At 47.7% G+C, this 14,279-nt stretch overlaps 1 protein-coding gene across 4 annotated transcripts in view; it reads right to left on the minus strand.

Annotated features, from left to right (window-relative positions):
- HTT (huntingtin) overlaps nt 1-14,279 on the minus strand; it is a 122,800-nt gene that overhangs the window by 75,545 nt on the left and 32,976 nt on the right. For 2 of the 4 annotated variants that reach the window (XM_043448495.1, XM_043448499.1), the window contains exons 9-14: nt 10,571-10,775; nt 9,392-9,439; nt 6,745-6,825; nt 4,598-4,959; nt 1,562-1,685; nt 765-883 (exon numbers count right to left, since the gene is read on the minus strand). In XM_043448495.1, the coding sequence (XP_043304430.1) occupies nt 765-883; nt 1,562-1,685; nt 4,598-4,959; nt 6,745-6,825; nt 9,392-9,439; nt 10,571-10,775 (939 nt within the window). The remainder of the gene's footprint in view (nt 1-764; nt 884-1,561; nt 1,686-4,597; nt 4,960-6,744; nt 6,826-9,391; nt 9,440-10,570; nt 10,776-14,279) is intronic. The other 2 variants (XM_043448496.1, XM_043448497.1) reach the window with 2 other exon arrangements.

Consider the following 14,279-nt stretch of genomic DNA (forward strand, 5'->3'; position numbering starts at 1 on the left):
TTACCCACAAGAAATGAAATCAGGGTCCTGAAGAGGTATTTGTATACTCCCTGATAACAGCATTATTTACAACCTACAAAAGGTGGGGAGTCACCCAAGTGTCCATCAACAGATGAAGAGGAAAGCAACATGTAGTAAACACATGCAATGAAACATCATTCAGTCTTAAAGGGGAGGGAATTCTGACACCTGCTGTAACACGGATGACCCTGAGGACACAAAAGGACAAATACTGCGTGATTCCACTTATGAGACGTCCCCAGAGTAGTCAGACCCAGAGAGACAGAAAACAGAATGGTGGGTGAGAGGGGCCAGAGGGAGGGAGGAATGGGAGTCAGTGTCGAACGGAGACAGTTTCAGTCTGGGAAGATCAAACAGTCCTGTGAACGCCGTGAGGATGGCTGCACAACGTGTGGGCATGTAATGCCGCTTGGCTGTGCCTTCAGAAGGGTTGCGATGGAGAACTGCACGAGTATCTACCACGATAAGTAAACAAATAATTCAGTGAATCAAAACCAAGAAACACTGCCAGGCCACACACTACCATCACATGGACAGTCGAAGAAATCAGAAGTTCGGGCAGTTCTCAAGGACGCACCCACACCTCGAGAGGCAGACAGCAGAGCGGACTCAAGGCTGACATGCGAAGGGGAAAGGGCAGCCACGGGAAAGCCAGGAGTGCGGCGGACGGACGGCAGCCAGGGCGCGCTTCAACAAGCAGGCCTGCGCGGGACGTGGCGTGGTCTCAGGCCGCGGTGTCTCACCTTGTTCTCTGGATCCCCTGGCTCGGCAGCTTCCTCTCGTGAGACAAATTTATCCACACTGCTGTCAGAGGCCTGCCTGCTGTGGCCCATGCTTTTCAACAAATGTGCTTGTTGAAGGGCTTCAAAATCAAAGAAAGAGACTAAGTCAAGCGACAAGTTCCCAATTAAGACATAAACACCCACATCGACACACAGTCAGCATGAAAGCACAGGACTTAGGTCAAAAAGGATGACAACTTCTCAGCTGGTTTTCCTCATTTGCTGTTTGCAACTCAGGACACAGACACCAGAGGACTTCTTGGAAGTTAAGATGTAAGAGGTCAGGGTTGAAAACAAGGCCACTTGGTAGTACAGTAAGGCCCCTACATACGAGCTTTCAAGTCACAAACTTCCCAAGATGTGAACATGTGTTCATTTCCCAATCACGTAAGTTAGCTCAGGGTACATTGCACCCTCAACAAGCACTATACTCGACAGAGTACAGTCCTGTACACAGGAGCTGATGTCCAGTTGCTCAGTTGTGTCCGATTCTCTGTAACTCCATGGACTGCAGCACACCAGGCTTCCCTGTCCTTCACCATCTCCTGGAGCTTGCTCAAATTCATGTCCATTGAGTCTTTATTTCAAGTCCAGGAAACAGTAGGAAAAGTATTATAAACCTATTACAGTACAGTCCTATATGGCCAATCGTGTCAGCTGGATACCTGGGTTCACTTTGCTGGACTTAGGAACGCAATCTCAGAATGGAGCCTAGTCGTGTGTTGGGGACTTACGTACACCACCTGAAGTCAACATACCGATGGAAGAGTTTCTGAAAGCCTCTGTGTCTTCATCAGGAAGAGCGGCAGCGGCGTCCTCATCCTCGTCCTGTGTCGGGCCTGCCTGCATCCCTGGGTACTGGCTCTCGGCGCCATCTAACACCTGAACATGCAAGAGGGGCTGTGAGGCTTCGGAAGTGCCACCACCAAGGGGCAGGCCCTCCAAGGTGAAACGGCAAATGCAAGATCCCGTGAGCAACGTGGACCATGGCATCTTACACACCAACATGAAGGCTATCTCCTCAAAGGCACGTGGGTACAGGCGTGAACAGTACCAAGAGCTTACTGATCGCATGTTACCACATTATGGAAAGCTCTTGTGATTCTAAAAATGCCAAAGAAATCCCAACCTGGACATTTCTCTTTTTTGATTACAAAAAGACAAAAGTCCAAACAAAAACCTTTGTGTTCACAAGCTAATTTTAAACAGCAAGTAAAAAATGAGGAAAAGTCTTTTAAACAAAAGTCTAACAACAGGTTACCCCCTAAACTGCTAAGACTGACCCAACTAAGTTTGGGACACAGTATTTCAAGTATCTAGCCATACACACGGGTGATGATTTCATACTGCCAAATTTCTCATATCCACTTGAAATCCCCTGTAATTTACCTGAAAAACTGAGTGAAAGACTCTCAATATGTTCGTAGATTATTACTGAAATAAATTCTGTATCATTAAAAATATTATTCCTTCCAATTATAATTAAAAAAATAAAACTGAGCTATTAATACATGAGCAAAAACAATCAAGAAAGAAACAAATTTCCTCCACTCTCCAGATAACTTAAAAAAACAAACACCCCACACAGGCTAAAGTGAGAAGTTCTACCGTAATAAAAAACATTTTCTGAAAATCCCAGTACACCCCCGGCTGGCGTGAAAGCACCCCCACGTATTACGTCACTTATCCCCACAAGCCCCACAGCATCAAGCACCATCACCAGCTTCATTCTGTGGGTGAGGAAACAGGGACCCAAGGGCCACAGCTGCGGAGCCCGCCCAGCCCCTGAGCAACCGAGCCAGAGCTCTCACGGGGCGGGGCTCCCTGCAGGCCACGCCCCACGCCACCACACTGCACGGTCTCCTGAGGAGATCCTAGCCCCTGCAGCTGGCTCCTTTCTCTCTGTGCCACTTGCTGCCATCCGACTGTGTGTTTACTTACCTGCCGATGACTGGCTTATGATCTGCCCTACGCAGACACGCACACACTCTGGAACAGAGGAAGGGAAATCTGGCCCATCACCAGTTTTTGTAAACAAAGTTTTGCTGGAACACAGCCACGCTCATTCCTTCGCATACTGTCTGTGGCTGCTCTGGCCCTTCACTAGCAGAGACGAGAGTGCAACACCAGCAGGCGGCTCGCAGAGCCCAGGGGGTTCACTCTCTGGCCCGACGGAAAGAGCCTGGGGCCCCCCTCTGAAACGCCAGCTCCGGGAGAGCAGCTCTGCATGCTGTGCCCTCTGCTTCACCCCCAGTTTGTAGAACAATCCCTGGAAGGTAACAGGTGCTCAGTGCGTTTGTTCAGCAAACAACTCGGACTAAATAAAAGACATGGAAGCACCTCATAAACTAGAAAGAACTCTGCAGGGGTGAGAAACATCAAGGGGAGACACGTAGTTCCCTGCAGGCCAGAGCTCGGCGTGGGCCCCTGGCACAGCCACGCCCCACGGCACACGGCTGCTGTAGCAGCTCCAGACGGGATGCTCACACGACTTCCTGTGGTCATGCTGTCCAATGTCCAGAGAACCCGTCTAGAAAGCATCACCTATAAAAAGGCAAGACGGGCTTCCCTGGTGGCTCGGGGAAAAGAATCCACCTGCCAATGCCAGAGACACGGGTTCCATCCCTGATCAGGGAAGATCCCACATGCTGAGGAACACGAAGCCTGAGAGCCACAACTACCGAGCCTGTGCTCTGAAGACGCAGGGCTGCAACCGCTGAAACTGGAGCGCCCTAGAGCCTGAGCTCCAAAACCAGACAGCAGTCCCTGCTTGCCACGACTAGAGAGAAGCCGTGCAGCAACAAAGGCCCAGCACAGCCAGAAATTAAAAAAAAAAGGCAAGACACAAGTTGGTGCAATAAGCCGACAACAGAAACTTCCTCCGCTCACTTAACATGCTACTGGGAGCAGCGCTTCCCCAACATCCCCTTCTCCCTGCCCACTGGTCAGTACTCTTCACCCTTTCCTGACTCAAAATCATTTCCCACATTCCAGTTATGGGAATCATTTCCCACAATCCAGTTACCCTATCTTCTGCCAGGTCTTCTAGCTAAAAACCCCAATGGTGAGCCCACTCCTCCAAGCGAGACAGTGGAAACCCACTGGGCCATCAGAAACCACATCCACGTGACCACTGGACAGCTGCCAGTGCTTCATGACGTGTTTCTCAAAGCTTCTGCATTCACTACTGTTTAAGAAAAAATTCTTAATAAATAGAACACATTCAGTAGTAGCAAAACAACTGCCAGCAGAAATTGATTATATAAAACTGGGCTGTAAAACTCAGTTTACGCCTGCACCAAACCTCAGACCACTCCAGAGGGCTTCATGTCCACTAACTCAGGGACGAGAGGTACCCAGAGACATGCTCTAGAAGACGGACTACGTAGTCAGGGTTCTTGAAAAGTCAGAAAGTACTAAAATAATGCACAGTATTACTCTTATTAGTCATACTGCATTAAGACTGCAGATCTGTTAATAACAGGTTCATTAAGGATCTTCACAATAATGACTTACCCTGTGCCCAAAAAGGTGTTAAAAATTTCAAATGCACTTGATGGCACTCATCAACTGACCTAACTTTTGACCTCCGTGTTCAACACAAAGGACGCCTGGCCGTCTCCTTCTGGGAAGATCTCCGACGGGGCTGAGCTGCCGATTTAGGATCTGAGCTGGGGACCTCTACACTGCTATTCACATGTCAGAGGGATGGAATGAACAGGCAGGAGGGTCCAGGTCTGGGGCCCCAGGGAAGGCGCCTCTGCAGAAACCGAGTTGTCCCTCTGACCACTTACAATTTCAGAACTGTCGGAAGGGGTCACGGCTGAATCCGGCCCCTCGGTGGTGGTCTGGGAGCTGTCGCTGATGGGCGAGGAGGCCTGGGTCCCGTCGTTCAGGTCCATGGCGGGGTCGGAAGGGACAGCGCTCATCTGGCTGGAGCTGTGGCTCAGGATGTCCTCCTCGTCCCCGTCGGTGGCGGTGCTCGTCAAGTCACAGGCGGCCAGATCCACTGAGTCCGTCTGAAGCGTGTGCTGCGACCGGGGCTGCTCGGTGATGATGTCATGACCCGCAGAGTCGGCCGCTGAGCTGGTGGAGCCGGGGGTGGAGACCCCAGAAGAGGCAGCCAGCTCACCTCCGACCTCACCCTTGACTGAGGCTGCAGACAGAGGAACATTCACTCTTCAAAGGGTCAGCAAGAAAATGCAACGGGGAACCATATACTTGTAGAATACCCCCAAATTCACTGTCAGCACCTGTTTTAACTGTAAAACGTCCTTAAATACAGTGAAAACATAACTAGTCAATTTCAAAAGCAAGACAAACAGTGCATTCTTCAAACATTTTGACTGTATTACTTACTTATCTTTTACTCTATCACTATACTGATAAAATAAGGATCATGAGTAGATATTTTTAAATGCTATGAATATTCCCAAGTGGCATTTCACTGCCAACTCTCAAGTTTGACAAGCAACGTTTGTCAAACTACCTCCAGCTCTCAAGCGGCTGCTCCGTCCTGAGGGCGGAGCGGCATGGAGATTCTGGTGACTTCCTGGCAGCCTGGCTGGGGTACAGGCAGGGTGCTCACAAAAGCTCGGAGCAAGTGGCGCTCCGAAACGTGGGCTTTCCATCTTCCCAGACCCTGTTCACGACCCCTCAGCCGGTCCCACTCCCCTGTATCATCAAGTTTCACATTTCCCTAGTCTTTAACTCCCATTTAAAAAGCACCACCCTACATAAGAACCCACACCAAGCTGTGAGCTGTGTCACTCCTGGAGGCCAGGAGGTCAGTCAGCACTGGGGCTCATGGATAGCTGTAACTTTTTTTTAATGTTTTAACTTTATTTTTGTAATTTAAAAAATCTACCCACTCCAGTGTTCTTGGGCTTCCCTGGCAGCTCAGATGGTAAAGAATCAGCCTGCAACGTGGAAGACCTGGGTTTAACCCCTGGGTTGGGAAGATTTCCCCAGAGGAGGGCATGGCAACCCACTCCAGTATTCTTGCCTAGAGAATCCCCATGGACAGAGGAGCCTGGCAGGCTACTTACTGTCCATGGGGTTCTATTTCGTAGAATAAACCAGTAAGTAAATAATCACCAATGAAAAGTATTCTGACTTTCTTTCCCTGTATTTTCAGCCTTATTTTCAGTTATCTAAAAATATTCATTTGGCTAGGGTTATACAGACCAAACCACTCTCAAATGGTTTTCATTTTTTCCATGTGTGACTATAGTCTGTCTCACTGACTGATTTGTGGACACTGAGAAGCCTCCGCACCCCGGGATGAGCCTGACTGACTGCATCCGTGTCCATCAGCGATACTGGCCTGAAACTCTCGTTACTGTATCTTCACTGTAGCTTTGTCTTGTTTCAGTTTCGGGGGATGGTGGCTTCACAGAATGAGTTTGGAAGTGTTCCTTCCATGCAATTTTTTGGAACAGTTTCAGAAGGACGGGTGTCAACACTTCTCTAAATGTTTGGGAGAATTCACCTATGAAGCCACCTGATCATGGACTTTGCTGGTTGAGAGCTATTATTGATTCACTGTCAATACTGATAACTGGTTTGTTATTATTTTCCATTTCTTCCTGGCTCAGATCCTCAGATAATTTTTAATCCCATCTTCCTCTTTACAACCCATGCAATTCATGAGATACTTTACCCACCATTCCCTTCTCAAAAAGACTTACACCCAGGGAGTATAAACCTAATTTTAAAACAGCTTGAAAATAGCATATATTTGATATAGGAAAACATCCTATACAGGAAAATAGCAAATATCTGATCCAAGAAAACACACAGGTAGTGTGTCAAAGTAAACACTATGAAAGAAGCCTCAATTATCCAGCATCTGAGCAAGCTGGCTTCACGGCTGCCTCCGAGGAGCAGGACCCACTGAGGTGCGGGGGATCAGCGGAGGGGAGCAAGGGGGACACGCTACCTGAGAAGGCGGGGCTGCTGCCCTCCGACCTGGACTCCGAGTCATCCTCCAGGGGTGCTGCTTCTCCAAAGAGCACTTTCCCTAGGGAAGGACGCAGCGAGAGACCTGAGCTTGCTACAGGAAGAGCTTTGAAAACCAAACAGAAGGACATTCCAAGAGGAAAACCACGAGCACATTTAATTCCAGCTCTCAGCCTGTCATCATATACATGTTTCTTTATTCCTCTAGAGTGCTAACACAAAATGCACAGATGTCCTATTTAGAGTATTATTAAAATCAATAAACCTGTATGAAAAAGTTAAAAGCAGTAATTCTCAATCTGTACCACAAAGTATTTTAATAATCAATACTAATTGACTTAAGACTACTGTCAATGTTAAATAATTTGTTACTATTTAATATTAAATATATCAAGTTATAGCTAGAACCCATTCTATTAGCTGCCAGGATATTCATGTCACATCTCCAACAAAAAGTCACTTTTATTATCAGTTAACTTGCTGGATTTCTACTGCTGATAACCAGTACTCAAGTACTGTATGATCTGGGAGGATGGAATAGTATTTCATCTTTAGCAAAATTCTAAAAATACATTTTACAGTTAATGAGTTCCAAATTACAACAAGGAAAAAAGAAAACAAAAGTCTTAACATGATTTAAGTGGGATCATTTTATCTTTATGGTTACTTTACATACAAATGCCATTAAATGACATTATCAAAATAATTACTGGCAAGTTCCAATTTCTAACTTCACTCCTCTTCAATGAGGAAGTCACAGGTGTGATAACTGCCATAAATCTACACTGATGTGACTTTAAAGCCCTCCTCCCATCCAGGAAGAAGCAAAGGAAACTCAAGATCTAGATGAAACTAACACAGCAACTTGGCTTATCTACTAAATAACACAGCCCTTTATTATAGAGCAAGTGATTTACCTTGAGAAAGCAAATAACACTCCAACCTGTGAATTCAGAGTTAACGAAAGCAGCCTTCGTCCTTGGAAACAGCAGTCTGCAAGTCTGTTCCAAGGAGTTCTCCCCACGAGGGGGCAAGGCCAGGCCACGCCCCCCACTCTCACCCCGATCTGACATCCAACAACAATGTTCCTGTCTCTTATGTTCTGGCAGATCTCACCTGAAGCTATGATAGGAAAGTATGACAACTGCAGCTCTAAATGAAAACAACAAAACACTCAAAAAATAAAACAAGAGCTTGAGCACAAATTCCACGTTCCAGCCCCCAAAAAACAAAAAACATCTCAACCAGAATCTGTCATCGCCTCATCATCAGAAAGAGACCAAGAAACGAGGCGAGTGCCAGGGAAATCTAGTCACACGCCTGAAGTCTCCTCCCCATGCAAGGAGAGAAACACAAGCTTCTGACAGAAGCCTTTCCGCTTTCAAGCAATCTCAGGGTTTTCACCAAAATCTCAAACTTGAAAGGATCCCACACCATGATGATCCATGCATGCATGCATGCAAAGCCACCTCAGTCATGTCTGACTAGATGCGACCCCATGGACTGTAGCCCACCAGGCTCCTCTGTCCATGGGGATTCTCCAGGCAAGAATACTGGAGTGGGGTGCCATTTCCTTCTCCATATGATGATCCAAATATGGTTAATTCTAAGTATTCTAGGAAACGTTTACTTAATCCAGCCAGGAATAGAATATTATTCCTATTAAGACCCATTCAACACTACAAATAATATTATTAGGCATTAGACTCTCTCAATTAAACACTAAACTCAAGACACACAAAAAATTAGCATATGTAAAAGATTAGTTTTTATCTTTTAAAGGCTGTGTCAATTTTAAAAAAAGGAAAAGTCTTTTAGGATTTCAAAACAGAAAACATCAATAGTTTCCTATGGAAATCTAGAGCGGAAGAAGAAAATAATTGGTGCTGCAAGCAATGATGTGTACCAAAACTTTCAGACCATGTCAGAAGAAATTTGATTAAATAAAAATAATTATATCAGAAAAGTTGGGTATGTACAAAGGTAAATATGGCTGAAAAATGACAACCAGGCCCAAGTTAACCAAATAATTAACCAAACATTATCCCTGACTAATACTAAGCAGGTTTCTTTGGGATGATGAGCTGCCTTTATAAACAGAACATCCCCTGGAGCAGGAGTTGGCAACTAAATAAAGCTGTGCTGGAAGGCAGCTGTGCCGTTAGCTTGGCGCTGTCCGTGCCTGCCTTCCTGCCACAGGACAGAGCTGCAGCCCTGCACAAAAAGGACTCCACGGGCCACCACCTGGCCCTTCACAGAAAACGCCTGCTGACCCCTCACCTAAAGCATGAGAAATTTATGACAGGGAATTCCCTGGAGGTCTGGTGGTGAGGACTCAGTGGTCTCATTGCCAGCCCAGGGTCAACCCCTGGTCCCAGAAGTCACATGGTGCAGGCTGCCCCTCGCCCCCCTCAAAAAAAGAGAAATTTACAATAAACCAATTCTGATCAACAAGTAACTTTCTGAAACCACCCAATAGCACTATTCGGGCCTGGTTATCAGATTTCAGCTGCATTTATACACACAGTCACCTTGCTGAGAAGAGGTACAGGCATAGCCAACTGCATCAGAGAAATACTAAAAAAAGCAGGAAGATTGAAAATAACAATCATTTCTGAAATAATCACCTTTTTGTTTTCTTGAAAGGACAGGGCTGCATGAAGAACCCCCTCCAGCTGTAAGTCACAGAAAATGACAGATGAAAGTGCAGTACCAAGCAGCTGAAATCCAGACACAATTAAAAAATCTTCAAGCTTGATTCAACTTTAGAAAATACAGGAATGTTATTTCTACAGGTGGGGTTTAACCACCATCCTGTAACATAAAAACTGCATAATTTTAATTGCAATAACTTGAAAATTACACTAGCACTCAAAAAATACAGTTCTAAAGATATGACCTAGAATGTCAGAAGAGCTCAAAGTACATTTAAAAAGCCAAACTAAAAACATCAGAAAACCCAGATTATTTGGTCAACCAATAATCAAACAGACATTTTCATCAGACACAGTCATCAGAAATCAGATCACTGGACAGCGATCATTCGTCAGGCCTGCACCCACGGGGAAGGGCTGCTCAGGACACAGCCCGGAGGACAGGCACAGCGACAGTTTCTCCGTGGGGCCCAGGCAGACACCGTGACCACACGAGGCAGCGGGCGGACGCCGCAGCCTCCCTGGTCTCTGCTAACGGTGAAGACCACTCTTGCCCACACTGCACTGAGCAGACCCCACCTGCAGGGCCTGGTGCGGCCAGTCCACAGAGGCCCAGAAGCCTCCGCTGCGCCAGACCCGGTTCCAGAGGCTGCCACTCGGGGACGCCTGACTTCCAGCTCCCCAGGGGCAACTCCGAGTCAAGTAGGGGGGTCTGCAGCAGCAGCATGTGGCGGGATCAGGGCCCCGTAGTACCCAACAGCACAGGGAAAAACAGCCAAGGGGGGGGGAGGGGCCGTGGAGGAGGGACGGAGGGCTTCCGAGAGCCAGCTGGGACCGCAGAGCAGGGCCCAGAGGACAGCAAAGGCCTCGAGGGCCCCAGGGAGACCCCAGGGTCCGTCATGGGCAAACCGCACCAGCGCTCTCGCTTTCCGACAGATGAACCGCCACGTGGAGGCGGCCGAGTCCGGGTCAGGAGGCCGGGTGCCCGTGCTGGCCTCACCTCACCCGCCCGCACCCCCAGTTCCCGGGTGCAGGAGTAAGGATGACATCTGCATCGTGAGTGTCGTGAGCAACTGGGCCGCCTGTGGCTCACCAGCACCAGGGCCAGAGTCACGGCCAAGTGGACTCCAGAATGGCCATCCGAAGCCCTACCTATCAGCTCCACGATGCTCCCGCTCCGACTGCGGCCCCCGGGCTCATCCTTGGCGGCGGCGAGCTGCCGGATGCCGCCCGCTGTGGTCAGCGCGCGCAGGAGCTCCGGCGGCGGGGTTCGGAGGAGCTGCTGCAGCAGCTCCAGGGCCCCGGTCACGACGTTGTGGTCCTGGTGTTGGGTGTAGTGCAAGGTCAGCTCATACACCTAGGAACAGGAGCACCGCGTTACCGCCAGCCATGGCCTTGATAATGTGTCCCAGCCTCCAGGTTTTTTGCTTTTGTCTTTTGTTGTGAAAATGTATGCCTTCTCCCGCTAAAAACTTCTCTCTCTCTTCTACCAATGTAACGATTCGCTTCCATGGTTTTCTAAAGTCCCGGGGCTTTTTTCAGTTATAGTAATTCCTTAAAAATAAGCAGACCACTTCCACAAGAGAAGCATGGTAATGGAGGGCTCCATCTCCCTACACTGGGGACCAGGAAAGGAGAATCAAGTCCAAAACACACCGTGCGCACAGCTCCTCAGACACACACAACAAGCAAGCCGCGCTGGCCAGAGTGCACTAAGGGTTTCCAAAGCCTTTAAAGGCTTCACACCACACTTTACCCTGCGTCACATTATATGAACATAATGGATTTACCCCTTTCTCCTTCATTAGAGGTGCCAGATAATACACAGAGTGCCCAGTTAAACGCAAATTTCAGATAAACAAAGAATTCTGAAGTATAACTGAGCGCCTGAGATTTCCGGCCTACGTACCCAACAAGGTTACTGGTGATTTACCTGAAATTTAAGTAACTGGTGCCCTCTACCTTTATTTGCTAAGTTGGGCCGCCCTACCTGTGACATCAGAGAAGTAATACATATTTTTTATAATGACAGTATAGCACTGTGTAAGGTGAGTCTCAAAGGTGGCTACTTTGACTCACCTGTTTCTACTTCTTCTGACGGGCACCTCCCAACTCTAGGCCACAGGTCTGGGAACCACAGTCCACGGGCAAACCTGGCCCACCAGCTGTTCTGCGCACAGTTTTCCTGAACACAGCCTGCGGGTACTGTCTGTGGCTGCTCTCCTGCTACGAGCTGGGTAGTTGGCCCTTGACCCCCTGCCCTATGGAATCAGCTCACAAGCTCAAGCCATGAATTCTGACCCATCTGCTCTGAGCAGAGACTCTCCTGACTTCTCACTCCACAGATGGAGGAAACGCACACCCTACACTCCCTGGCCTCATCTGCCTCCTCCCAGATTCTGAAGCAGGCAGTGCTCTCATCTTACTAAGGGCTGCATGTATGCACTAAGATATAACTTCTGAAATCACACGTGCTTTGCCTAGATGCTGAGTCTAAATACTGAATTAAAAAACCAGTATGGATGTCAAATGCGCACATTAACCTCATTCATGAACAATTGATGCTTTTGAATTGTGGTGCTGGAGAAGACTCTTGAGAGTCGCTTGGACATCAGAGAGATCAAACCAGTCAGTCCTCAAGGAAATCAGTCCTGAATATTCATTGGAAGGATTGATGCTGAAGCTCCAATACTTTGGCCACCTGAGGCAAAGAGCTGACTCTTTAGAAAAGACCCTGAAGCTGAGAAAGACTGAAGGCAGGAGGAGACGGGGATGACAGAGGACGATATGGTTGGATGGTCTCACCAACTCAATGGACATGAGTGAGCAAACTGCAGGAGACAGTGAAGGCCAGGGAAGCCTGGCATATGCTGTAAAATCCGTGGGGTCACAAAGAGTCGGACATGACTGACCGACTGAACACCATCCCCTGCAAAGCCTATTGCTGTGACCGGACCCAAGAAGAAAGAACTGTTTCACTATCAGCAGTGCTGTGTCACTTGAAAGAGAATGTCCCAAGGATAACAGTTAAGTGGATTCTTTTATTATAGTCTCATACTTGCTTAAAATCAGTCAACAATTTGCTTCAAAACCGGGTAACAGTTTTCTCTGCTCCATCTCCCTGGTTTTCCCTCCTAACACACACACACATGCACCTTCCCTTGTGGCAGCTCTTGGTCATGACAATGGGCGCAGGGAGCTCCTTGGACCTCCTGTCTCTATGAAGAATCTGACTGGCCCACTGCACATGGTCATCTCAGAAGTGCTTCCACCACATTCCTGGTTAGCTGTGTTTCCCGGGCTTCAGGGCTTCGGGTGTTTTGCATCTATTTCTCATTTTGCTAGAATGTATCTTCAAATAAATATTTTTTTAAGCATACACAAAAAGAATAAAAGCATACATTAAAAGCAAAATGAATTCTTGCATACTAGAAATACCTGTGTTTTGCCCAGACTTGCTTTACAGTTTAGCCAGGCCCAGGATTACTTTAAATTCTATTTAAATATATCTAGCCAAACTACCTTAGCTGAGTTGAAGTTCTTAATCAAAATAATTTAACTCAAAATGGCCATTAGTCAAAAGAATACAGATTAGACATGTTTGAGAAATAATCTCATCTAGCTTGCTAATGCGACAAGGTGCCAGAGCGTTTAATCACGTTGAAGAAATGTAACTATTAAGGAAGTTGGTAATTAATGAAACACCACCTCCCACAGCCCTTCCCTCAACCTCCCAGGACTGCTGTTCTCCTAGCTCCGCGCGGTTTTCCACATGCCTCTCACCGCATCTTCCCCCAGCACCCAACCGACCTGACAGCCGGACACCTTTGCACACCCAGCTCTCCCTTGCCCACACACTCTGTCTCTCACTTCAAGAACCTGGCGAAGGCTACAGTCTGAAAAACTCTCTTCTCCCAACTTTGTGTCCCTGTCGAAGCCTACCACCCCCGAAGCATCAGCTGTCAGCGGCCTGCCCACCCCCCACACCAGGCCCTCTGCAGAGCACCAGGCCTCCCACCATGCCAGTTAGGGAACGCCTGCGTGCGTCCCCCACTAGGCCAGTGGTCTCCAAACGTTTGACTAAGAAGTCTCTTTAAAAAAAAAAAAAAATCAGAAAAAAATTCTCAGTATGCGGCCCCAATAATATTTATGTTAAAATACTGTCTAGGTAGTACTGAACTCAGATATTATGGGTGTTATAAAATACACACTGACTCTGACAAGCCTCTTACTCCAGTTACTGGCTTACAGGAAATACAGATGACAAAGAGGGCTGCTAATTTACAGAGTGGAGAGTCAAGTAATAAAAATAACATTGCCAGGAGTTCCACAAGACTGATGATCTGATTCCTCAAAAGACGAACTCTAAGAGAAACTAGGCGTGGAAGGGGACCAAGAGATCAATGAGACTGACATCCTTAACAGCCAACGTCATTTGGATGCTGGTTCCAAAGAGCAGAAGAACAAAGTAACAGGGATGCGCAGGAATTTGATGCTAAGAAAACGTTCTTTTCTTCAGGTGTGACAATGGCATTGTCCTTAAAATTAGAAACAGAGTCCTCATCTACAGGGATCCATGTGAAACGCCCCGGGTGAAATAACACAAGGGCTGGGATTTGTTTCAAAGGGGCTTATGTGGGCGCCTTGGAAACCCTGTGAGGACACCTTCGTTTTACCGCGCTGTCTCCCCACACAGAGCTCAAGGACCTGGAGCCACGACCTGGGGTCTGAGCAGCAGGTCCACTCCGGAGGGCGCACCTGTAACCCTCGGTTCTCCGTTCTGCAGCTCCTCTTCCAAAGGGGCTGAGTTTCTGAATGCTGCTCCTGTCTGCACAGGCACGGGAGTGACGCCCGGGGGTGC

Source organism: Cervus canadensis, chromosome 26 (assembly GCF_019320065.1).
Source record: "Cervus canadensis isolate Bull #8, Minnesota chromosome 26, ASM1932006v1, whole genome shotgun sequence".
NCBI lineage: Eukaryota > Metazoa > Chordata > Mammalia > Artiodactyla > Cervidae > Cervus > Cervus canadensis.